We start from the raw sequence: 27,385 nt of genomic DNA, 5'->3' as shown, positions 1-27,385 counted from the left end.
ATACGTTTGTACCACTGGTGTTGTGCAGTAGATTTTGTCTTCCCCCCAGCAAAATTCCAGTAGGACTCAGTATGGGCTAGTGTGATGCAAACCATAGGGGCAATTATAACGGGTGCCGGGTGTGCAGTGCACATGTGCCCCTGGGCCTAAGGGGGTCCTGCACTGCAAACACTGTACACAGATTATACTTACCTTGTGCTGAAAAGCAGGTCCCTACTCCTCTGTGGTGTCATCACTGGGAAGATGGAGCCACAAAGCAGGAGAGGCCTAACTGCCAGCACAAGGTAAGACGCAGGGGGCCCGCTGCTCAGTGGGGGGGGGGGGCTGGCGCACACATAGACTCCCCTTGTGCATTGATACGCTCCTGAGGAAGACCATTAGATGAGTTCAATCATCTGAATAGCATTACTTTGTTCCAGCTACATCCTGACTGATTGTTGATATGTTTTTCATGAATAGCCTCATATTGGATTATAGTTCCTTTCTTTTAAATCTATGCAACTTTTAGGGAAACTCAATACCTGCAAAAACTGTAGATTCTTACAAGGACAATTCCCCACCCACCCTACTCATCATTAATTCATAGCCCGTCGACATTTTTCCTTGAATATTACATATAACTTTAGGGTTTACATTCATTTTGGTATGTGCTATGTGCATAATATATTTCCCTATGTAATTACATGATTTGCATACCCTCATAACATACCCTTTTCCTGTAGAACAAATACACTTTATTGCGAAGACATTATTGAGACAAATGACTTGTTGATTTTCCCTTGTCAACAAAGAAAGCAATCAATCAGTCACCATGTTGTCTGGTATAATTCATCAAGCAGTACGATAACATAATGCCCTCATTGACATTAAAGCCATTGACTTGGGGATGTGACTGATGAATGTGACCAAGAGGCTGTGATAAGTTTTCACAATGAATTACAAATAGGTATGTGGAATGTTTGCGGATTTCCAGAGCAAGTTGATGCTCCACAAAGTCAAAGGTTCCACTGCACTCTTGCTTTTGAATGTGATAAGATGCAAAGGTTGTTGCTATGACTCTACGAGCTTGCTGCCCGCAAGCAGGAGAGGATGGACAGAATGTCCCTTGGAGCATACATAGAAACACAGGAGTATTGACTTTAATATGAAGGATATACTTTATTTATAAAATGACTACTGCATATCAAACTCACAAGAACGATAAATCCAACTGGATTTGCGATGAAGATTCCTGGAGAACAGGTGAAATACGGGTGTCCCAATACACCGTGCCAACCATCTTTTTCACGCAAACTAAGCGTCTTATTTTCATAAAGAAAACAAATGGAAGCAACAAAATGACTTTGATAGATTTGCAGTGATACTGGGCCATTTTAATATATGAGCACAATTCTTAGGGTCTTCAAGCAGGGGGGGAGGGCATTTGACCCCCCCAAGAGTGGTGCCTTCGGTGCTTCTTGGGAGGCAGGTAGAAAATGCTGCCTGGCCTCTCTGTTTGTGAGTTACACACAATTAGAGTATCCAGCCAGGCAGTGATTGGAAGTCAGCATTGGTGGATGGCTGATGCTATTCACCAATCAAAGTGCTGATAGCCATTCACTGTATGGAAGAATGTGGAGAGATGGAGCGGGACTGCAAGTGGGGTAAATATGATATTTTCCTTAATGTACTCCTGTTAATTGGTAGGTAGGCGCCCAAGTGAACTGTGTTTGCTCAGGGCCTGCAATGCTTTTAAGACAGCCCTGCACTGATCAATTTGATGTGCGGCATTTGTACATCTGTGTGCAAATAAGTCTGCGCTTGTATATGAAGTGCTACAATTTAGTCGTTGTGGCCATTTCTCTCGACAAGTTCTGTTGAGCTTTGTCTGTGATTTTGTACATGTGTAAAACTCAGCCCTGCGTCTCTAGAGCCCCGTGAGTGGTGTTTCCCTGTGTCTGCGATGCGTACTGTATAAGACTATAAAATTGAACGAAAAATACGGTACGTTATACCCAGAGCCGGATTAAGGGAGGGGCAAGAGGGGCGGCCGTCCCGGGGCCCCCACACATTAGGGGTTCCCACATCCTACGTTTTCACTGAAAAGCTGTTACTGAACAGCTGAGATGCCGAAGGAAGACTCCTACAAAACGGTTTTATTGGAGTCTTCCTTCGGCAGCTCAGCTGTTCAATAACAGCGCCGCCGAGGAGCTCCTGCACAGTCAGTCTCGCGGGACAGGGAAATCCCATGAGACAGTGACTGCAAGCCACCGGACAGCCTGAGCTCTCTACTGAAATGTGAGTGAAGGTGTGTGTGTGCGTATATGTGTGTATCATGTATGTGTATGTGTATGTGTGTGTGCGTGCGTGCACGGTGTTGGGAGGAGGGGGTGCGAAACTTTGCCAGAAATCATAGGTGACGTTCCCCACAATCTATGTTGCCCTGGGCCCCAACCACCTTTAATTCGGCCATGGTTACACCTCTCAAAGCAGCACAGTCACGCCGGCGCCTTATGCCGTATGGCGCATAAGCAGTGATAATTATTGGAAAGGGGGAAAAATTACACATTAGCAAACAGTGGTGAGCTTTTTGCCTTATGCTAATGAGAGAATCCATAAGTGTATACAGGATATCCATGCGCCTGCATGTGGAACGCCATCCGGACATTGTTTTCCGTCTACAGTCATCATCATTATTATTGGGACTTCCACCCATTCCGTGTTGGGAGAAAAAGCTCCCTATGAAACTGGCACCCCCACCTCTATCCACAACCCTAACACTTAATAATGATTTTATCAGTGTCAGACAAAAACCTAAATAAAGTGTAATCAGCAAATGACCATAGTTGATCCTTATTGGCAAGTTCACGTGGTCATCATCTAAATAGGATATTAATCCGTGGCCAGTTTAAAGAGAAACAAACGTTAAAAAAATACTGTCAGTTTAAAAAAAAAGAAAAAAAGAGCTAGTATCAAAATATAATGAAATCATATGTTAAGGTTTATGATGTAAAGGCTGAAAGCATGAAGATTAAATTCAGTACCTTTTCACCACAGTAATACTGTACGTACATAATCAGTGTTGTAGCCTTCACTTGGATGCACAGAACTATAAATCGGCTTAGGAATGTCATTACTTTTGCAATGGAATAATTCGTAGAATAATATGATGGAAAGTATTCAAGGACATGTGCATTACAAATACAAATGAATACTAATAAAAAAAAAACCTCTGAATTAAAAAAATTGAATTTGAAGAGCTTGAATGGAAGATGCAGATCAAACACCGCTGTCAATGTTTGGTTCTTTATACATGCATGAAACATTTGCTGCACGTATTTCTCTGATTGTCACGAGCCTAACAGCACAAGCCAAGTGAGCTGTTTAACAATGACATTCAGTAAGTTACATGAAGTAGTCATGAAATGAATGAATCCTGGTGATATTTTTGGTAGAAGTGGAGTGGCTCCTCTAGTGAAACTTCATTCCCTAACCAAGATGGCCACTGATATTGTATCTGTGCATGTGCAGCCAGTGGTGCCAAGAGGGGTAGGGGAGGCAATTACCTGTGCCCAGCCTGCTAAACTCAAACCCCCCTCAACCCACCCCCCCTGTGAGTATGCTTGTGCTTTGGCCAGACAGTGGTGGGGCCATCTTCCTGGTGATATCTTCTGGACATAGAAAGTAAAGGCTATGGCACTGTGCTCTCTAGTGACCAGCGTCATCTTTCAAAATTTCACTGGGAAGATGACGCTGGCTGGAGAGGAGGGACCCGCTTCCTGATAAAGTAAGGTAGGAAGCGTGTGCCCTTCCCAGTGACCCTCCTGTCACCCCCGTCTTAAAACAGTGCCCTCTTTGTGCGGCCCGGCAATTATTTTATTATTAAAATATTTTTATATCAAAGGGCATGCCCCCTTTATTAAGCCATGTCCCCCCTTACCAGGGCCTGGCATGGCTCTCTATGCTCTTGTGTGCGGCACCATTTTGCCACTGTATAAGAGTGGCATGGTGGAGAATGGACGTCTTTCTCATAGCTCCTAAGGGGATCAGTACGTAATCCCGCTGGACGGGATCCCGGCGGTCGAAATACCGATGCCGGAATCCCGACCACACAATCCCGACAGGGGTGGCGAGCGGAACGCAGCCCCTTGCGGGCTCGCTTCGCTCGCCACGTTGCGGGCACGGTGCCTTGCTACGCTCGGCACACTATTATATTCTCCCTCTATGATTATATTCTCCCTCTATGGGTGTCGTGGACACCCACGGAGAGAGAATATGTCGGGATTGTGGCGGTCGGGATTCTGGCGTCGGTATTTCGACCGCCAGGATCCCGTCCAGCGGGATGTTGACCGCATCCCCTCCTAAGACCCACAATTTAACACTGCTAATACCACTGTTCCAGAAGCCTACAATGCTACCTTTGTACCGAGAAGACAGTCACCAGCTGTTGAGCTGCCTGCAGCCTGAAAGCCCCAAGCAGTGTAAAAGTAAGTACTGCTGGACAATTACTGTGCCAATACACCACAAAGCCTGGTTAAGGTTCTCGACTGGTCATTGCCTACATTATAACCAGTGGTGTCTACAAAACTGCACACACAATTCTAATACTTTTAAGGTCTTCTAAGGTCTTCTATGGCTTAGGAATGTTCAGGAAACTATACTGGAAAGTCAATGGGGTAAATTTACTAAGATGAGAGTTATATTTAAGATGGGATGTTGCTCATAGCAATGAATCAGATTCTACTTCTCATTTATCTAGCTCCTTCTACAGCATAAATCCTGGAATCTGATTGGTTGCTATGAGTAACTTCCCATCTTAAATAGAACTCCCATCTTAGTAAATTTACCCCAAAAAGTCCAAAACAAAACTTCTCATCTGGGCTAGTCCTTCTACCTTTAATTATCCCTTGTCGTCAATTAAACCACTAATTCCTCATCCTCCCAAACTGTGACTTGGTGTCACCCTTATCAATGTATTCTACACTATTCCTCACCACCACACTCTCTCCCTCAGTCTCTTTCTCTCGCTCAATCTCACTGTTTCAGCCTGCCATCTCTACCTTCAAAGTATGCCATGATACACACTTTTCTTACATGTTCATGTTATCACAACTCTTTTCAATTCTGTCATCCTTGCCCACTTTGACTACTTAAGCCTTCTCCTGTCTGGAATTCTGAGAGCCATCTATCATCATTACAAACCATTTTCAATGCAGTATCTTCGTTCTTTCAAGATGATCTTCCGTCTTTCGTGCACAACATCTGCCACACCAATTCCTAACCAGTCTTCTTGAGGGGCTCAGTTCTACATAGAGATGTGCGGCGGATACTCTTCGTGTTTTGTGTTTTGGTTTTGGATCTGGATCCCCGCTCGTGTTTTGGATCTGGATTGGTTTTGCCAAAACCACCCTTTCAGGTTTTGGTTTTGGATCTGGATGATTTTGGCAAAAAACATATAAACAGCTAAAATCACCGAATTTGGGGGTAATTTTGATCCTACGGTATTATTAACCTCAATAACATTAATCTCCACTCATTTCCAGTCTATTCTGAACACCTCACACCTCACAATATTGTGTTTAGGCCTAAAGGTTGCACCAAGGTCGCTGGATGACTAAGCTAAGCAACACAAGTGGGCGGCAAAAACACCTGGCCCATCTAGGAGTGGCACTGCAGTGGCAGAAAGGATGGCAGTTTTAAAAACGAGGCCACAAAGAGCACATAATGCAAAGAAAAAAAGAGGTGCACCGAGATTGCTGGATGACTAAGCTAAGCGACACAAGTGGGCCATCTAGGAGTGGCACTGCAGTGGCAGACAGGATGGCCGTTTTAAAAACTAGACCCAAAGAGCTTATAATGCAAAGAAAAAAATAGGTGCAAGATGGAATTGTCCTTGGGCCCTTCAAGTTTATTTTCACAGCACCCCTGTATACAGGACCAGTTTAATGATATTTTAACAGCACAACAACCCTGAATTTTTATAGCATACAGAACCAGTGTAATGTTCTTTGAACAGCAGCATCTGTATATTTTACAGTATACAGGAGCAGTGTGCTTTTATTTTTTAACAACTGCACCCCTGAATTTAACAACATACAGGGCCAGTGTAATGTTATGTGAACAGCAGCAGCCCTATATTTTACAGCATACAGGAGCAGTGTGCTTTTAATTTTTGACAACTGCACTCCTGAATTTTTATAGCATACAGGGCCAGTGTAATGTTATTCGAACAGCAGCATCCCTAGATTTTACAGCATACAGGAGCAGTGTGCTTTTAATTTTTAACAACTGTACCCCTGAATGTTTACAACATACAGGGCCTGTGTACTGTTATTTGAACAGGAGCACCCCTAGATTTTACAGCATACAGGAGCAGTGTGCTTTTAATTTTTAACAATTGCACCCCTGAATTTTTACAACATACAGGGCCAGTGTAATGTTATTTGAACAGCAGCACCCCTATATTTTACATTAAACAGGAGCAGTGTGCTTTTAGATTTTAACAACTGCACCCCTAAATTTTTATAGCATACAGGGCCAGTGTAATGTTATTTGAACAGCAGCACCTCTATATTTTACAACATACAGGAGCAGTGTGCTTTTAATTTGTAACAACTGCAGCCCTGCATTTTTACAACATACAGGGCCAGTGTAATGTTATTTGAACAGCAGCACCCCTATATTTTACAGCATACAGGAGCAGTGTGCTTTTCATTTTTAACAACTGCACCCCTGAATTTTTACATCATACAGTGCCAGCAGCACCACTATATTTTACAGCATACAGGAAGAGGACAGTGCCCCTGCACCCTGTACAACACAGTGATAGCAACATGTATGTACAGCTGCAGCACCTAGCCATAACAGCACATGAAACACCAGTGACAGCCAGGACAGCACCCCTAACACAACACAGGTACACCATAGTGACTGCAGCAGCACTCCTACAGAGCACACACTAACCCCACCCGATGCCACCACCCACAGGAGAGACAGAGGTCTGTCTCCCTGACTCTCCAAATCCGAAGTGAAAATGGCGGTGACACATGGCTGTTTATATGGAATCCAAAACTCGTGAGATTCCAACAGCAGGATGATGACATTTTGCCTCGTTCTGTTTTCTGAGTCTGGCGGGAAGTCAGGAGCCGGACTCGGATCCGGGCTCGGAGTGTGAAGTTCGGGGGGGGGTTCAGTTCTCAGGGAACTGAACCCGCTCATCTCTAGTTCTACAGAAAACCAAACACACCCGATCTTTTGGATTCTTAGTCGAACCAAGTCCCGGCTCGGTTCACTTTCAGTCACACTAATTCCTGGCTTTGGCTCTTACCTCTATGTTTATATCTCGGTTCCAAAAACCAAATCATATGTGTTTTGGACTGCATGTATGTCCCACCATCGTGATTTCAAGTGCCATTTCACAATGAAAATGACTGGAAATGAAGATTATTGTTGTTAATAATACTATAGGAATACTATAAGAAATCCAAATCTAAAACTAAAACAAAGATCAAAAGCAAAACACTTGAGGGTGGTTTTGCCAAAAGCCGATCACTCCGATGATTTAGATGATTTAGAACCATAATCAAAACATGGAGGTCTGCACATAACTTTAAATCTAATTCACTTGTACATACAAAGCCCTCAGCGACAACACCACCTCTACATATTGTACTATACATCTCATATCTCTGCTTAAATACAGCCCCTCTTTCCTTATTATGAGTATATCTGTACCTCGCCTTAGCTTCCTCCACCATGGTTTCTGCCATGCTGCTAACCACTTTGGCAATTTCGTACCATGCCTGATCAGAGTCTCCCACAGACTCAAACCTTTAAATGCTTTCTGGAAACCCATCTCTTTATTAATAATGGTGAGTGGTGGCAAAAACGCAGACATGTCACATCCGTTCTCAGGGCATGTCTCAGCATATAGCTGTGATCAAGTGCACAAAAAACATGGCACTTTCATCTCAATTCCTGCAACCATTTTGCATGATTATATAGCTAGCCATGGAGCTGGTGCGATCTGCGACTGATGTTTGTGCACAATTGCTGGGATCCGCGAAGCTGCCGGTGGGCATCGCAAACTCCCGTTTGGACGCCCAAAGTGCCGAGTTTTCACACATTTTTTCTGGCACCTCAGGAGGCTGTGAGAAAAAAAAAGTGTCCTCCGTGGCTGCTGGGCGCCCGAATGGCAGAACAATTGAATTGGTCCATCAGGTGCAATGAAGTGGCGGCTGTGAATAAAAAGTTGAATTGGCCCCATTAACCTAATTAAAGAGGAAGAGAAGAGACACTGTGAATTTAAGTTTAAAGACATTTGAACACTAATCTGAACAATGGAGTAAACGTTGAGATGGGATCCGGTCAGGATCCCAATGGGTTGGATCGTAGCAGTCTAAATACTGACACTGGAATCCTGACACTGATCGGAATGCCGGCGATCAACTGGGATCCCGAACGAGACTCTGCTGGGCCGCCAGAGAGGTAAGCCGTGGGGGAGTTTGGAAGGGGTCGTGGGGAGGTTAGGTTTAGGCTGTGGGGGAGGGCTAGGGTTAGGCTGCTGGGAGGGGGGCTTAGATTTAGGCCATGGGGTGTTGGGGGTTAGGTTTAGGTACCCCAGGGAGGGTTAGGGTTAGGCTGCGGGAAGGGGGCGGGATTTAGGCACCAAGGGGAGGGGGGGTTAGGTTTAGGCTGTGGGAATGGAGAGTTAGAGTTTAGGGGGTCATTGGGTGATGGTAAGTATATTTATCTTCCCCCTGTTGGGATTCTCACAATCAGGATGCTGTGGTCGGTATTCTGACCACTGGCATTTAAAACCCAACCCGTTCAGACAGGGCCATTACAAGGAGTGTGTGGTTGGTGCCATTACCCAAGGCACAAGGCCAGGATACTCTTTTGTAGCTGGTGAGGTCCTAAGAGAGGCCTAGTTTTCCTGCTATCCTGGTGCTGTTCTGTAACATTATGAATTTGAGTTGCCGAAAGGATTTGTGAACAATATTTTAAAGGTCATTTTTATCAGCAAATTTCCTATCTTTAGTTTGTTTTTAGGTTGCTCCCTGTTTTGCCTCAGGAGATGCACTTTTCTACACACTTATGGCTTTTTCAGTTCGCACACTTGGTCAAATATCACATCTCATTTTGATTGTGAAGCCTTTCACAAAGAAAGTTGGGACTTTGAAATATTTCTTCAAAGGGAGTAGAGTCTGTAGAACCATTGGGGAAGAAAACAAAATAAATAAAAAAAAGAGCAACAGTTATTATAGAGTAGAACAGTGACATTTCTTGCAGACATTGGGGACCTGGTTTAGAGTTAGAGGTACTTGCAAATGCAATTTGTAAAAACCTATCATACAGGCATACTGTATGAGCAAGTAATAAACCCCCCCCCCCCCCCATTGGGATAATCGATTTAGAGGAGGCTGTATCTCCTGGATGATTCTTGGAGACTATGTGGTTCTCAAAGATCTGCAACAACACATAAAATAAATACAATAAATGAAAAAAAATAATGTTATGCTCCCCCCATAAATTAATTTACAATCACCAGATTGTTGGGTCGACAGTAACTAGGCCGACAGTCATTAGGTCGAACACTACTGGTCGACACATGAAATAGGTCGATGCGGTCATTAGGTCAACATGGATAAGGTCAACATGGAAAAAGGTCAACGTGAGTTTTTAAAAAAAATTTGGGTGTCGTTTTCTTCATACAGTGACCGGGTACCCCAATTAGTGCACTCGGCACAGTTTACTATTCCCAATCGTAGTCCACTTAGAAAGTAAAGTATGAAAAGTTCCAAAAATGTGAAAAACTCATGCTGACCTTTGCATGTGTCGACCTTTGCCATGTCAACCTAATGACTATGTCGACCTAATTAATGTATGTTGACCAATAGTTGTCGACCTTATGAGTGTCAACCTAAGTGTTGTCGACCTAAAGACTGGATGACGATTACAACAACTGATGCAGGGTAACAATGATTGTGGGGACCCCTTGCAAAAGCGACAACCAGAACCAGACTATACCAGGTGGGCCTGACTGCTCTATGATAGGGAGACTCGCAATGGTAAGACGTGAAACCAGCCCCAGCCTACTTAGTGCATCTGTACAGCAGGTTTATATACTTGGCACATGTGCAGAATGCTGAAAGACCTGAGATCTGTGAGCTTGTGCGTCTCAAAATCTTCCCCTCAATGTCAAAGGGGGTCATTCTGACCCGTTCGCTCGCTGCGTTTTAACACAGCAGAGCGAACGGGTCCCTACTGCGAATGCGCTGGTGCCGTAGTAATTGACAGGCAGAGGCATATGCTGGGTGGGAGGGAGCGGAACGGCGGCGTTTGGCCGCCATTTCGTTGGATTGGTCCAGCCAACGCAGGAGGGGGCAGGCCGCAGCGGCTGCGTGGCATCACACGCAGCCGCTGCAGGCCGGGGAGCGATGAGTAGCTCCCGGCCAGTACGCTAAAGCTGCGCTGGCCGGGAGCAACTCTTGAAGTGCAAAGGCATCACCGTTGTGTGATGCCTTTGCACTTCTGAGAGGGGGGGCCGGTCTGACATGCGGGGCGGACTTGCCCTGTGTTTGGCATCCCCTCGCATGTAAGGGAAGAAGATCGTAGCTGTGCTAAATTTAGCACAGCTACAATCAACTCGGAATGACCCCCAAAGTTTCCTCGTCTGCAACATTGGGCCGCCTTGCAAATTTGACACAAATGTTACTGAACACTTTGCATTATTTTCATCTTCTAAAAGTGAAAAGTAACTCCCAGTGCGATCCCGTGTGTATATATACTGTACATACATATATATATATATATATATATATATATACACATACTGTATGTAATCTTCTGTAGCGTCAACTGAACATAACAGCTGAAGATGTAGGGCTCAACTTCTTGTAGCTCTGTCTGAACCACATTTACTCTAAAGACGCTTTATTAAATACGCTACGAACAAATTGTTCTACAAAAATAGAGACTTCACAGCTACAAATGTTTAGTTGAAACAACAGAAGTTGTTGACTTTAGCCTGACAGCCGCAATAGGAAATAACATGGAAAAAGTAAAAGGAACTGGGTTTATAATAGCCTTGAAATGTCAATCTGTCAAAAGTGTTCTACTTATGTTATACTGGTGCCATTTACAGACAAGAAGAATTTCAGAAATATACATTTACATCAGAAAACGAGTATGTCTGTCAGGGTGCTTGAGCAGATTTTGTGCATCAGATGGCTACAACGCAATATATATATACATTTAGACATGTACTTAGGTGGTCATTCCGAGTTGTTCGCTCGTTGCCGATTTTCGCTATGCTGCGATTTGTTGCTAACTGCACATGCGCATGGTACGCAGAGCGCATGCGCTAAGTTATTTAACACAAAACTTAGTAGATTTGCTGATGTTCGAGCGACGCTTTTCAGTCGCACTGCTGATCGGTGAATGATTGACAGGAAAGGGGCATTTCTGGGTGGTAACTGAGCGTTTTCCGGGAGTGTGCTAAAAAACGCAGGCGTGTCAGGGAAAAATGCGGGAGTGTATGGAGAAACGGGGGAGTGGCTGGCCGAACGCAGGGCGTGTTTGTGACGTCAAACCAGGAACTAAACAGACTGAGCTGATCGCAATCTGTGAGTAGGTCTGGAGCTACTCAGAAACTGCAAAGAATTATTTAGTAGCAGTTCTGCTAATCTTTCGTTCGCACTTCTGCTATGCTAAGATACACTCCCAGAGGGCGGCGGCCTAGCGTGTGCAATGCTGCTAAAAGCAGCTAGCGAGCGAACAACTCGGAATGAGGGCCTTAGGTGGGAGAATTTCTAGGTGCAGATGCACAAAACCCAGGTGATGTTTGCTATGCATAAAGCACACAATATATAAAATGCTGTACACTCCGGTTACCTGCACACGGTAATTTAATTTGAACAAATACAGAGAGGACAACGTGAGCCTTAAGCAGGGTACACACTGGCCGATACATTGACCTTTCAATTGAACAGCCGATACATCACGGGCACTATATCGGCACATCATGCTGTGTGTACAGACTGCCCGTACACTTTCTGCAGAGGCCACCGGTGACTGACGTCACAACTGGGCAGGCACATGTAAATACCTGCCCAGTTGTGACGTCATATCGGGTCGACGATCTGTAAGTGTGTATGCACTTACAGATTGTCAGATTTGTCGGCAGCTCTCTCCGTCGGCCTAGTTTGTACCTATGTACCTAGCATAAAGGCCAGTACTCACGGCAGATCAGGGGAGAGATGTGTGCTGAGCGAACCGCTCAGCACACATCTCTCCGCCCGCTCAGCACAGCGCGATGTGTGCTGAGTGTGCGGGGGGATATGGGGGGGCTGCTCATTTCACCCAGCGAGTGAAGTGAGCGACCTGCTAGATTGGCCTGCGCATCGCTATCGCTGTAAGGGGTACACACGGAGTGATCGCTGCTTAAAATCAAAGCAATCTGGTCATATTGCTTGGATTTTAAGCAGTGATCGCTCCGTGAGTACCCCCCTTAAGGCTTTCATGCTAATGATACTGAATATGGAGACCACCATACCATAGATTGAACAGGAAATAGCAAGAAAACAATTATGCTGTCCTTTATTTTGTGTTCTTGCGTAAAATATTGACCACATTCTCATTTACGTTTCTAGTGCGCCCTCCGGCTCTTTTCCACCTTTATCTGGATAGTTCTACATTTACTCACTATTGCCTCTGAGACAAGAACCGGGGGTGAATACGATGAAGAAGACTGTAACATGCTGCACTGAAAATAGGAGAAACCACAAACATGTAAAGTAGGTGGTGTGTTACAGAGATAATGAAGTATTAAAATAATTATTTCCAAGTCCCTTAATCAAATAAGGGCACCCTAGCTAGCCAGTATTAAATGTAGACTATTATTTAAAAAAACAAAAATTACAATTCAGGGAGCCTTCCATTTGCCGCTATACAATACAGAGAACATTTCTGTAACCTCTATACTATACACGAAGCATAATTTCTAATTGTCACTATACAATACAGAGAGCATTCTAATGAGGACTACACAATGCAGGAAGCAGTGTACTGTACAACACAGACAATACTCTAATGAACAGTATAATAAGCAGAGGGATTAATAATGATTTCTTTACAATACAGTGAGCATTCTAATTTTCACTACACAATACAGTGAACAGTATACAGTACAATGTCCAAGTTCTGGAATACTTCACCGTTTGATTTGACAGTTTAGGAGACCCCTCCCGCATAGAAATGCCCTGCTTTTGCTTTCAGAATAGGAGGGACTAAAGCAGGTATGGGAGACAGAGGCAATTTTTATCTATGGGCTGCAGGACTGCAGCCCTCCAGGTAAAATCTGCCACCCCTTTAGTGTCAATGAATCTAGTCTGTGAGACTGTACTGGCTTTACTGTGACTTGCAGTGACTTCCTAGTGGAAGTCCTACCTGTCAGTCACAGACACATAGGGCAGCCATTGGAAGATGTTTACTCCCTCCGGGACTGCCAGACCGGGCTGTGATAAGCAGAGAGCTAGTTCCCTCTAGGAAACAACTGCCTGCCTTTCATGCAGCTCAATCTGACTTCTATGGGCTGCAGCCGATGCAGTCTATAGAAGCCAGGTGTTTATGCACTGTGGCATCTGTGCATATGCCTGTCATGGCACCTGCCAGATCCATTGTGCAGGTCTCCTCTTCTCTACGTTCTGGGAGTAGCGGTAGTCCCCCTACTTTAAGTAAATAGGAGCAGTCACTGATTTGAGATATATGCTGCAGTCACTCCTTCTTAAAACCTGGGGATGTTTAGAGTTTGCGGGGTTAAATATTATTATTATTACTATCCTTTATTTATATGGCACCACAAGGGTTCCACAGCGCCCAATTACAGAGTACATATGCACATAATCAAAACAGGAAAACAGTGACTTACAGTTGAAGACAATATAGGACAAGTACAGGGTAACTAAGCATAACTACACCAGTAAACGACATAGAGATAAGTTCCAAGGTGGCCAAAAAAATGCGGGAATTGGGCAGTTGAGGATTATTAAAGTAAGAAAAGGATAAGCACATGAGGGAAGAGGGCCCTACTCGTGAGAGCTTACATTCTAAAGGAAGGGGTAGACCGACAGGGGAGACACAGATGGGGTACATAGAGAGCGTGGAACAGAGGGTTAGGATGAGATTTGGCTGGGTTTGGTGAAGAAGTGGGTCTTGAGAGCCCGTTTGAAGTTTTGTAGAGAGGTGGAGAGTCTGAGGGGGAGAGGTAGGGAATTCCAGAGAAGTGGTGCAGCACGTGAAAAATCTTGGAGGTAGGAGTGGGAGGAAGTAATCCGTAGGCAGGAGAGTCATCGTGCATTAGTAGAGCGAAGAGGACGGGTGGGAGAGTAAAGGGAGATAAGGTCAGAGATGTAGATGGGAGAGGATATGGTGTGTGCTTTGTAAGTGAGTGTGAGAAGCTTGACTTGGATTCTGAAAGGGAAGGGGAGTCAGTGAAGGTCTAGTAAGAGAGGAGAGGTGGACGTAGTGCGTTTGGTGAGGAAGATGAGCCGGGCAGCAGCATTGGGGATAGATTGGAGTGGAGAGAGGTAATTGTCAGGGCGGCCAGTCAGGAGGAGATTACAGTAATCCAGTCTGGAAATAATCAGTGAGTGAATAATGATTTTAGTGGCTTCCTGGGTGAGAAAAGGTCTGATCCTGGAAATGTTTTTTGAGATGAAAATGACAGGTTTGTCATTCATTATGCAGTTGTGTAAGTTTATATATAATGGGGGCACTTTTATGTAAACTGTTTTATAGGTATCTGCATTGAGGATGATGCAGCCCATAGTAGCCAATCACAGTGCAAACCAATCACAATCTTTCATTATTTTTCTAGTACAGTTTATACAATAAAGCATTAGGGTACTGACACCAATTATACACAATTAGAAATGTCCATCAATGTACACAACCTTCATTGATTCTATTGATGGCGCCCACTGGGAATATAAAATGTTCCTGCTAAGGACTCTATTTACTAACAAATGGCGACAGGACAGGTCTTGTATTGCCATTCACCACAACAATAGAAAATCTCCTGTTGCCATTATTTACCATTAATACCTTGCTGAGGAAGCTGTGCAATACCTGCAATACTGGCCAGCAATGGTAAGGGTTAAATAAATTCTTTACCGGGCTAATATGAGGGGATTTGTGCACTTGCAATCCGGATAGCCAGGTCACGCTTGCATAGAGAAACCAACAGCCTACACCTGGCTTTCAGTTCTGCTTGCATATAAAGATGAAAAAAAATATACGCAAGAAAATGATTTTTGATAGTATTCCTGTATAAAATCCATGCTTTATGTAAATTAATAAATATGCATTTCTCCATTGAATATCCCCTGCTGTCACTGTGCCTAATTCAGACCTGATCGCTGCTATGTATTTTCGCACAGCAACCGATCAGGCCTGAAATGTGCATGCCAGACAGCAGACGGCTGTCTCAGCCCTGCGATCGGCTCTGCCTGATTGACAGGCAGAGGCGGTCACTGGGCGGGAGGGGGCGGGACGGCGGTGTTTGGCTGCCGTTTAAGGGGCGCGGTCTGGGCAACGTGGGGGGGGGGGGCGGTTCGTGGCAGCGATGAGTAGCTCCTGCCTGCGCATCTACGATCAGGTTTGAATTAGGCTCAGTATCCTGTGATGGTGAATTTGTGACTTCCGCGTGTTTTTGAGAAACCCGGGTAAATGTTTCAGTGTACAGCACAACAGAGAGCAAAAATCCTTCTTGTTATGAATGTACAGTATTATATCACAAAATATATTTATATAAAGTGACAGTTTATATTAGCATTAACAGAGCAATGGTGGTCATTCCGAGTTGTTTGCTAGCTGTTTTCGTTCGCAGCGCAGCGTTTAGGCAAAAAAGCGGCACTTCTGCGCATGCGTATGTGGCGCAATGCGCATGTGCTACGTACTTTCACAACAGCCAAAGTAGTTTCACACAAGGTCTAGCGAAGCTTTTCAGTCGCACTGCTGGCCGCAGAGTGATTGACAGGAAGTGGGCATTTCTGGGAGGTAACTGACCGTTTTCTGGGAGTGTGTGGAAAAACGCAGGCGTGTCAGATACAAACGCAGGCGTGGCTGGCCGAACGCAGGAGTGGCTGGCCGAACGCAGGGCGTGTTCGTGACGTCAAAACAGGAACTAAATAGTCTGAAGTGATCGCAAGCGCTGAGTAGGTCTGGAGCTGCTCAGAAACTGCACAATGGGGGTCATTCCGAGTTGTTCGCTCGTTAAAAATCTTCGCATCGCAGCGATTTTCCGCTTAATGCGCATGCGCAATGTCCGCACTGCGACTGCGCCAAGTAAATTTGCTATGCAGTTAGGAATTTTACTCACGGCTTTTCATCGTTCTGGCGATCGTAATGTGATTGACAGGAAATGGGTGTTACTGGGCGGAAACAGGCCGTTTTATGGGCGTGTGGGAAAAAACGCTACCGTTTCCGGAAAAAACGCGGGAGTGGCTGGAGAAACGGGGGAGTGTCTGGGCGATCGCTGGGTGTGTTTGTGACGTCAAACCAGGAACGACAAGCACTGAACTGATCGCAGATGCCGAGTAAGTCTGGAGCTACTCAGAAACTGCTACGAGGTGTGTAATCGCAATATTGCGATTACATCGTTCGCTATTTTAAGATGCTAAGATTCACTCCCAGTAGGCGGCGGCTTAGCATGAGCAAATCTGCTAAAATCCGCTTGCGAGCGAACAACTCGGAATGACCCCCAATATTTTTTTGTAGCAGCGCTGCGATCCTTTCGTTCGCACTTCTGCTAAGCTAAGATACACTCCCAGAGGGCGGCGGCTTAGCGTTTGCACGGCTGCTCAAAGCAGCTAGCGAGCAAACAACTCGGAATGAGGGCCAATATGTGAAAAAATCCTATCTTATGAACCTGTATGAATCCTGCTAAATATATAATTATCTATGTTCTGATATAGCAGTTACGGGTTCTTGGAGAGACATACAGTGTAGAAACTACCAACCAATCAGCTCCTAACTGTAATTGTTCAAACACCGCCTGTAACATGCCAGTTAGGAGCTGATTGGCTGGTACTTTATCTTTCTCCATGTTATCTCTCTCCAAGCCTTAGTAAATAGTTGCCAATAATAACATTGCATATTTTATCAATACATTCTTAAACTTACCTCTACATATAGGGACAGGGAAATCCCACGTCGCTGTGTTTGCTGAATTGGCTATACATGTAAGCTGCGGATGACCATCCAGAATGTATCCTGTTACACAGCTGTACCGTATTTTATCTCCTACATCAAACTTGGAGCCAGACAGGACACCCTTGGGTGGGATTCCAGGATTTCCACAGGAGCTGCTCCGTAATTCTGTGAAAAGAGATTAAGGTAGTCAATAAATGAGTAATTCAAATAAAACAGAGAAAACAGAACTCCTGCCCTGCATTAGGAAGTTTAGAAATACAGTATATAAAGAAATAAAACTATGAGCATTAGAATTAAAGAAATTGTTTATATGGATACTAGTAAATGGACCCAGGGAAGCTCTGGCCTCTCCTGTCCAATTCCCTCCCACTCCTGCTCTCATCCCTGCCATTTCCTTTCACACTCCTGCTCTCATCCCTGCCCCATTCTCTTTCATCCACTCCTACTCCTGCTCTCATCCATGCCCTTTCCTCTCACACTCCTGCTCTCATCCCTGCCCCATTCTCTTTCATTCCCTCCTATTCCTGCTCTCATCCCTGCCCTTTCCTCTCACACTCCTGCTCCATTCCTGCCCCATTCTCTTTCATCCCCTCCTACTCCTGCTCTCATCCCTGCCCTTTCCTCTCACACTCCTGCTCTCATCCCTGCCCCATTCTCTTTCATCCCCTCCCACTCCTGCTCTCATCCCTGCCCTTTCCTCTCACACTCCTGCTCTCATCCCTGCCCCATTCTCTTTCATCCCCTCCTATTCCTGCTCTCATCCCTGCCCTTTCCTCTCACACTCCTGCTCTCATCTCTGCCCCATTCTCTTTCATTCCCTCCTATTCCTGCTCTCATCCCTGCCCTTTCCTCTCACACTCCTGCTCTCATCCCTGCCCCATTCTCTTTCATCCCCTCCCACTCCTGCTCTCATCCCTGCCCTTTCCTCTCACACTCCTGCTCTCATCCCTGCCCCATTCTATTTCATCCACTCCTACTCCTGCTCTCATCCCTGACCTTTCCTCTCACACTCCTGCTCTCATCCCTGCCCCATTCTCTTTCATCCACTCCTACTCCTGCTCTCATATCTGCCCTTTCCTCTCACATTCCTGTTCTCATCCCTGCCCCATTCTCTTTCATCCCCTCTTACTCCTGCTCTCATCCCTGCCCTTTCCTCTCACACTCCTGCTCTCATCTCTGCCACATTCTCTTTCATTCCCTCCTATTCCTGCTCTCATCCCTGCCCTTTCCTCTCACACTCCTACTCCATCCCTGCCCCATTCTCTTTCATCCCCTCCTACTCCTGCTCTCATCCCTGCCCTTTCCTCTCACACTCCTGCTCTCATCCCTGCCCCATTCTCTTTCATTCCCTCCTATTCCTGCTCTCATCCCTGCCCTTTCCTCTCACACTCCTACTCCATCCCTGCCCCATTCTCTTTCATCCCCTCCTACTCCTGCTCTCATCCCTGCCCTTTCCTCTCACACTCCTGCTCTCATCCCTGCCCCATTCTCTTTCATCCCCTCTTACTCCTGCTCTCATCCCTGCCCCCTCCTGTCCAATCCCCTCCCACTCATGCTCTCATCCCTGCCCTTTCCTGCCCTGTCCCCTCACACTCCTGCTCTCATCCCTGCCCTTTCCTCTCACACTCCTGCTCTCATCCCTGCCCCATTCTCTTTCATTCCCTCCTATTCCTGCTCTCATCCCTGCCCTTTCCTCTCACACTCCTGCTCTCATCCCTGCCCCCTCCTGTCACATCCCCTCCCAGTCCTGCTCTCATCCCTGCCCCCTCCTGTCACATCCCCTCCCAGTCTGCTCTCATCCCTACCCCCTCCTGTCACATCCCCTCCCAGTCCTGCTCTCATCCCTGCCCCTTCCCTTCCTGTCCCCTCACACTCCTGCTCTCATCCCTGCCCCATTCTCTTTCATCCCCTCCTACTCCTGCTCTCATCCCTGCCCCTTCCTATCCTGTCCCCTCACACTACTGCTCTCATTCCTGCACCCTCCTGTCCTGTCCCCTTCCACTCCTGCTCTCAACCCTTCCCCTCCCTGCCCTCCCATGACACTCCTGCTCTTATCCCTGCCCACTCCAGTCCTGTCCCCTCACACTCCTGCTCTCATTCCTGCCTCCTCCTGTCCTGTACCCTCCAACCCCTGCTCTCATCCCTGTCCCCTCCTGTTCTTTCCACTCCCACTCATGCATTCATCCCTGTCCCTTCATGCCATTTCCTCTCACACTCCTGCTCTCATCCCTGTCCCCTCCTGTTCTTTCCACTCCCACTCATGCATTCATCCCTGTCCCTTCATGCCATTTCCTCTCACACTCCTGCTCTCCTCCCTGCCCCCTCCTGTCACATCCCCTCCCACTCCTGCTCTCCTCCCTGCCCCCTCCTGTCCTGTCCCCTCCCACTCCAGCTCTCCTCCCTGCCCCCTCCTGTCCCATCATACTCACACCCTCCATTCTCAGTCCTCTTATGTCCCTTCAGTGTGCGCATGTGCATCACACGTAATCTGCATGTCACAGATGCACTGAGTATGTGCCGTACACATTAGTTGTGATGCAGATGCACTTGCCACAGCTGCAATGAGGTCATCACGCAAGTTTGATGGCCTCATTATTATGAGGCACCAGGAATATAATAATAGTTTAATAGCTTAATATCATTAGGACATTTGTACCGAATAAAATAAGTCAGCTGTGCACACAATTAAGAATAATCTAGACCAGCGTTTCCCATCCTCAGTCCTCAAGGCAAACTAACAGTCAGAGACATCACAAGGGGGGTGTGAGCCACATCTGGATGTCACCCTTCCAGGGAGTGACACCAAAATGCCAGCTCCTCTGCAGCGATAGGAGGCGGTGCTCCAGTGTAGAGGAGCTGGCAGTGCAGCCAAAGTGTCTGTGGATGCTGGGCACGCCCCCAGAGTAATGCAAGCGGAGGACACTTCCGTGAGGACACACCCCATAGTGACCCAAATGGGGGTTTCCTGCAAGGCCACACCTGTGTTTGCTAAACCACACCCCTTTTGGAACTGAAATCTCCCATATAATTGCCCAGATCTGTCACTCAGTGACTGTGTGGCTAACGCTGGGCGTGGCTAGGAGCTCTCATTGGGTTAGCAGCAGGTCTATCACACCCAGTCCACAGCTGATTGGGTGAGAAACGCCCTCCCGCACAGGTTACATCCAATGGGAGGCTCTGTCCTTTGGCTGCTGTGTGTTCCCAGAGCAGGATTAAGAGTGCAGGCTGATGGAGCTGCAGCTTCAGGTCCACACCCCAAAATAGTCCCCCTGCATCTGCAGCAACATACACTTCAACACTTTACACATAAAAATTGCTACAAACTCGAAAAGGGGGCGTGGCCACGGGTACAGTGGCGTGGCCACACCCCTTGCCCTATACTTTCAATGGAGGTTTGGAGAGCCAAACATCGGTACAGACCATAAAAAAGGTGGTCATTCGCACATGATCGCTCACTGCAGTTCCTCCTAGTGCAGCGATCAGGTCAGAACTGCACATGCATCGGCGCCGCAGTGCGCCGGCACATGTCTGACAGCCAACGGCTGTCATTGCCTAGCGATCACCTCTGTCTGATTGACAGGCAGAGGCGGTCGCTGGGCAGGAGGGGGTGGCACGGCGGTGTTTGACACTGTTTTGTGTCCGCGGTCCTGCCAATGCAGGCGTGGCCGTACCGTGAGGTGGGCAGGCTGCAGCGGCTGTGTGACATCACATGCAGCCGCTGCGACCCGGGCAGCGACGAGTAACTCCCGGCCAGCCACAGGAGCTGTGCGATGCTTTTGTACTTGTGCGGGTGGGGGGTAGGGCCTGACATGCGGGGCGGACTAGTCCTGTGCTTGGCGTCCCCCGCATGTCAGTGTAAGAGATCGTAGCTGTGCTAAATTTAGCACAGCTACGATCAGGTCAGAATGACCCCCTGTGTCCTGCTGCCAGTCCGCCTGCCCCTTCCGGCATCAACAATCCCCACTCCCTAGCCGCGGCGCACGTGGAACAAAAGCTGCTGCGGCCACCGGCATAGATGTGTATGAAAGCCGCGCAGCAGAAGGCTTTCAAAGCCCTCCCAATGCTGCATTTTGTCTGAGCCCCAGAGCCTCCTCTGCGAGTGATGTCACAGAAGTGTCTCCCCGCCACAGCCGCGCCCAGAGCCCCAGAGGCCCTGATTCCGCAACACAGCACCTGTGCTGCCGGCCTGGAAGCCCCGAGATGGCTAATGTAATGGATAGAGTGGGTGATATCACGGAGGGTAATGTCTGGACGCTGACACTGACACTGCACAGCACTCTCACCTTTTACATTGATTCAGCGAGTCAGTCAGTTCCACCAGCCAGTCACTATTGTTAGCGCCGGTGTCCCAACACGCCGCATTACAGGGAAGTATACACACTAAATAAACTACAGCTCCCAGCAGCCCTTAGCGCCGAAGCATTCAGGTATGATTGGCTGCTGTGCAAGTCTCCGGGAGAGCCACTGCCAAAGGAAGGATAGCAGCCTAGCTGCTTCCAGGAGGAAAAGCAGGAGAAGCATTACCCGCCCATACCCCACTCGCAGTACCTCCGGCCTCCATCCGCGGCACCCGCACACACCCCCTCCACCACCCACGGTGGCTCTGGACCCCCTCCCCCACCTGCACCCCTGCACCTGTGCACCCACCCCACCCATGGTGGCTCCGGACCCCCACCTGCAGCACCCTCCCCCACCACCGCACCAGCCCGTACCCCACCCGCACCACTCCCACAACCACCCCGCCCGCGGCCCCCCTCCCCCATCCACGTCTCCCCCGCACCCGCCACTCCCCCAACCACAGCACCTACTAGGTAATTCATCAGGCCCTGTGTGCGCTCTTCACATCGTTGCAAGGGGCTACGACCCCTTAACCATCGCACGCCCTTTGTCCGTGCAATATTTAACCACTCTCACAATTATGATTGGAGGTAATACTCCATATAATACAACTATTGCACGCCACAAGAGCGTGCAAGGGTTAAGGGGGGCGTAGCCCCTCACGACGGTGTGAAGAGCGCCTGTAGGGCACGATGAATCATTTAGTTCTAATTAAGTAACCTGTGCTCAAGTATGGATATAACTATGGTTGGGAACTCTTGGTCTAGACCATAGCTATTCAACATGTGGCCACCCAGCATCTGTTGAACAACACATTCCAGCATGCCCTGCCACTGTTTTAGACAGATACAATTGGAGTAAAATAACAAGTTCCTTGTATTGATTAAAAAATAAATAAATAATAATAAAACAGAACAAATTACCTGGAAACGACTCCTCTATTACATGCAATAATTCTTAGAATGATATGCTACATAGTATGGGAATATTCAGCGTAAAATACACCTACAGTAGGTTGCATTATAGTTTCAGATAGTGCTAAACATGTCTCAAGAAAATAGGCAAATGAAACGCAGTGTGAATAATTACACAACTTTTAAATAGAAATACTGTAATAATAATAATAATAATAATAATAATAATATAATAATAACCTGCCTGTTACTGGGAATTAATCTCCAAGGCATTGTGTTCTTTTTCATCAAGAAAAGGAAGATCATATTAATGTATTTCTACATGATTAAGGGGTCTATTTACTAAGCCTTGGATGGAGATAAAGTCGCTGGTGATTAAGTACCAGCCAATCAGCTCCTAACTGCCATGTCACAGGCTGTGTTTGAAAAATGACAGTAAGGAGCTGATTGGCTGGTACTTAATCTCCAGCGACTTTATCTCCATCCAAAACTTAGTAAATAGACCCCTAAGAAAGAAAAGTATGAGAAGCGTTTATGACTGACATGTAAGTTCTTCCCGCTAGTTTCATGCATAGTTGCCATCAACCAATAGTATGGCTATGTTTATTGGTGATTCCAACCAGGGCTCCAACAAAATAGACAGGGCCCCCACCCCCATCCCCCAAAAAGATTCTTCCATACCGCTCCACCCCTATGTGTTTTCACACATTGTGACATTACATATAGGTGGAGCATTGCAGACCCGCAGGAATTATTCAAAGAGAGCTGATGCGCAGGGAAGGCTTGTTTTAAGAAATCCTCCCTGGCTATCAGCCCACTGTTGTTGTGCAGCCTGGTGCAGCTCTCTCGGTATCAGCGGTAGGAGCCAGGAGTGGCCCCCCTCTCTGTAAGAGCCCGGGACTCCAGTCCCCGCAGTCCCCCCATGATGGCGGCCCTGATTCCGACCCAACCAAAGTCGTTCTGGGCCTCTACTGATTCCAGTACTAGAGCGTACTTTATGTACATGCTACATAGACTGCTACTTTAATGTAATGCAAGCTCAGCAAGGGCACAAACCTCCTGTGGGAAGGACTAAAGCTTGGCTCCAGGGATGACGGTAAATGGATTTCAGCAAAGGAGCTGCTCTGCCAAGTACAAATACCTGGTATTAAATGTACAGGTCTGACTTACTACATTCATTTATTCCAAGTTATTTATACAGAGCACTCTTATTCCGCAGCACAAATAGTCCAGTCAGTCACATCAGCCCCTTACCCAGTGGAGCTTACAATCTATATCCCCTATCACATGGACACACATATACACACTAGCAGTGGCGCACAGTCCAAAATTCAAATAGGGAACCCACACCAACTGCCAGTGAGTCAGTTTGGGATGACAGTTGGTGTGGCTCCACTTTTTAAATTTTGGACCGTGCTGCAGCCCCACATCTGGAGTCCGCACTGCACACAAGGGTTCATTTATTTGTCAAAAGCCAATTATGCAAACACATGAAGAACATGCAAACTCTGTACAGATAGGACTTTGGTCCTAACATGCCAAAGGCTATTCACCTTGGGGAAATACGATATACTGTTTAACTTCTTGGATATATAGTTCTTTGGATATCTTATTAGATTGAATTAGAGATGAGCGGGTTCGGGTTCTACTCGGTTTTACTCGGATTCACTCAGTTCTCAAAACGGCATCTTATTGGCTCACGGATGTCTCATGTTTTGGATAGCCAATAAGATGCTGTTTAGAGAACCGAGTAAAACCGAGTAGAACCCGAACCCGCTCATCTGTAGTTCGAATGCTGTTTGGGTATGTACATTCTGGCCTGATATACTTGTAATTTTCAATAATTTATAGTTACAGTATCTACATATCTGTCTGTCTGTCTATTTATCTATCTATCTATCTATCTATCTGTGATCTATATCTATCTATCTATCTATCTATCTATCTATCTATCTATCTATCTATCTATCTATCTATCTATCTATCTATCTATCTATTATCTACCTATTATCTATCTGTTATCTATCTATCTATCTATCTATTATCTATCTATCTATCTATCTATCTATCTATCTATCATCTATCTATCATCTATCTATCTATCTATCTATCTATCTATCTATCTATCTGTCTGTCTGTCTGTCTGTCTATCTATCTATCAATCTGTGATCTATCTGTTATCTATCTATCTATCTATCTATCTATCTATCTATCTATCTATCTATCTGTGATATAACTGTTATCTATCTATCTATCTATCTATCTATCTATCTATCTATCTATCTATCTATCTATCTATCTATTTATCATCTATCTGTTATCTATTTATCTATCTATCTATCTATCTGTTATCTATTATCTATCTATCTATCTAAACAAAAAGAAAACAGTCATAACTAAATGCTTTGGACGTTGATATTCATTTATATTCTTGCAACTTCATATCAATAAATCACTCTGCTTACATATAACAAAGACATCTGATATTAATGTAAATGACGCGCTGTGCGCTATTGCTATGCTGAATGTGTATGACTGTGTATGGAACAGACTGTAACACACAAAAGCACCATTGAGTGTCACCCAGAATGTGTCTGAGATCTGTAAACAGGAATACTTTATGTATCATCCAAGCACTGCACCGAATCCCAGAATTTCCCCCTCTAGACACTTACACTGGCCACGTTCAAAATATATTCTGGTTTTAGAAAAGATTTGAAAGTGTGGAAACGTTTGAGTGACTTGCCTTGTAAATATAATCAGCAGCCTTGTGCCGTAATTGAAATGTTCCATTGTTCATTATTCTGGCTGAGATTGTGTTTTGTCAGTGATTGCTGATCTAGGGCTCTCTGCTGTTCAGGATTGATATTGCAGCACTTCTGCTCTCTGCTCTATCAAACATATCAAGGCAGTAAACGTAACAAGTACTGAGAGAGAGAGAGAGAGAGAGAGAGAGGGGGGGGACCAGGGTTGGATTAAGAGGGGGGGGGGGGGGCTTATGCAGCATCCAGATCGTCACGGGCAACATTTTCCTGGGTGATGACTGCGGCATTGACAGACAGGAACGTATTGTTTATCCCTGCGCCCACTAAAATGTAGATTCGCCCTCGAAAAGATTTGAAAAGCATGGTGCTGGCCAATTTACTTAGATGTATGTAATATTAGCTCACCAAAATGACACTTTCTACATCATAAAGATGATAAAAAAACAATTGAACAGTTAAGATACAGTAGATACACATGAGCTACCTGGCTGAGCACGCCAATTATAAGCACGCCCTATTTAGGATTTCTGTCAAAAATTGGGTTAAAAAAGTGACTTTTAGAATTTTCTTTTGACGGTTTCCAGCAGGTAACTTCATGCTGGATTCTCGTTACTAGGACTTTAGTGAAACAAGATGAAGACCATCTTTACAAGTTGTCAAGACACGACTGGTATTAGTTTAATTTGGATTTACAGTGATTATGTTGCTAGAAAGTGGTAGGAGAGATACGGAGTATTGCCATAGAGGACACAGTGTACTACTGACTGCTCACTGAACCACTGAACAACATACAGTACACCCTTTTCCCAAATCAATGATATAGGGGGTCATTCTGACCCGTTCGCTCGCTGCTTTTTGTCGCAGCTGAGCGAATGGGTCCCTACTGCGCATGCGCCGGAGCTGTAGAGCGCCGGCGCATGCCAGACGGCCGAAGGCCGTAGCAGGAATGCGATCGCCTCTGCCTGATTGACAGGCAGAGGCGGTGGCTGGGCAGGAGGGGGCGAACGGGGGCGGGCCGCAGCGGCAGCGTGATGTCACACACAGCTGCTGCGGGCTAGGGAGCAATATGTAGCTCCCGGCCAGCACGCTATTCTTAAAGAGCAAAGGAATCGCCACTGTGCGATGCCTTTGCACTTCTGCGGGGGGGGGGGGGCGGTACTGACATGCGGGGCAGGCTAGCCCTGTGCTGGGCGTCCCCCCGCATGTCAGTGTGATTGATCGTAGCATGGAGAGAACATAATAACTCCACAGAGATATCGCCTTGGTCAGAAATCAAACACGACCCCAGTGCTGCGAGGCAGCGATGCTAACCACTGTGGCACCATGTTGAGAGTGATATCTTACTGACTTTACACTGTATTTAAGTTTTTCCTTATTTTGGATTAGAGTAATTTAATATCAAATATTTAAGAAATGGTTCCATTACAGCAGCAATATGCCATAGTCACGTACAGTACATTGGACGATCCAAGGTAATCATCTTTGAATTAATAAAACCAATGAAAGAAGAGTAAGATGGTTCAAGATAAGATGAATTCCTTTTTAACAATCATTGCCTTGGAAAGTACTTGGTAAATGAGGTGATTGATTTCTATGGCAATACCTTCACAGTGTTTGTCCTTTTTAGAAAGTTTGATACATAACTAAATGAGATGTCGCCACAAACATATTTTTACATTTTCAGCCAATGGCATAAGCATTTTTGGAGTTCCGCGCTACCTGCCTACAGCAGCTTCATCATGTGCTGAGAGAAACGGACTGATCGGTATTCTCAAAGAAAAACATTAATTGAGAATCATGAAAGCATAGAGGATGCAACTGGTCATGGGATGTGAACAGCGCCCCTTGGGAAAACTGGACGCCTTTGATGACCGAGACCAAGCAAACATGGAAGGCATAAAAGCCAGGCGGTGAGGAAGCACAGCGGTAGCGCAAGACATAACACTCTCCCTTGGGAAGCTGCAGCCCCGGAGATCAACTCTCTTTTGATGAGCTCCAATAAAAAAAAACATTAACTTAAAATTGAGATGTTTTTTCTCCATCTGCTCTTGTGAGCCCAACCGCACTCTATGGTCATATTCAATAAGTCAACATACAGTAGCAAATAAGGCAGGAATGCAAAACTTTGTATAATGCTTAACGCAAAACACACTCTGGAATTTGCTGTCAGATTTA

General features: G+C 46.0%; 1 protein-coding gene and 1 long non-coding RNA gene across 2 annotated transcripts in view; one reads left to right on the top strand and one right to left on the bottom strand.

The window, feature by feature from the left end:
- Positions 1-27,385, bottom strand: part of CSMD3 (CUB and Sushi multiple domains 3) — a 1,529,921-nt gene that overhangs the window by 1,106,073 nt on the left and 396,463 nt on the right. Inside the window, exon 4 of the mRNA XM_063924487.1 lies at positions 17,164-17,358. Within this exon, the coding sequence (XP_063780557.1) occupies positions 17,164-17,358 (195 nt within the window). The remainder of the gene's footprint in view (positions 1-17,163; positions 17,359-27,385) is intronic.
- LOC134928588 (uncharacterized) lies at positions 232-27,201 on the top strand. Its single transcript, XR_010177951.1, has 4 exons — positions 232-284; positions 12,633-12,776; positions 17,176-17,376; positions 26,895-27,201. It is a non-coding gene; the product is annotated as an uncharacterized LOC134928588 (long non-coding RNA).

Source organism: Pseudophryne corroboree, chromosome 5 (assembly GCF_028390025.1).
Source record: "Pseudophryne corroboree isolate aPseCor3 chromosome 5, aPseCor3.hap2, whole genome shotgun sequence".
Lineage (NCBI taxonomy): Eukaryota > Metazoa > Chordata > Amphibia > Anura > Myobatrachidae > Pseudophryne > Pseudophryne corroboree.
Note: the sequence above shows the minus strand (reverse complement) of the source record. Positions and strands in the feature narration are given on the sequence as shown.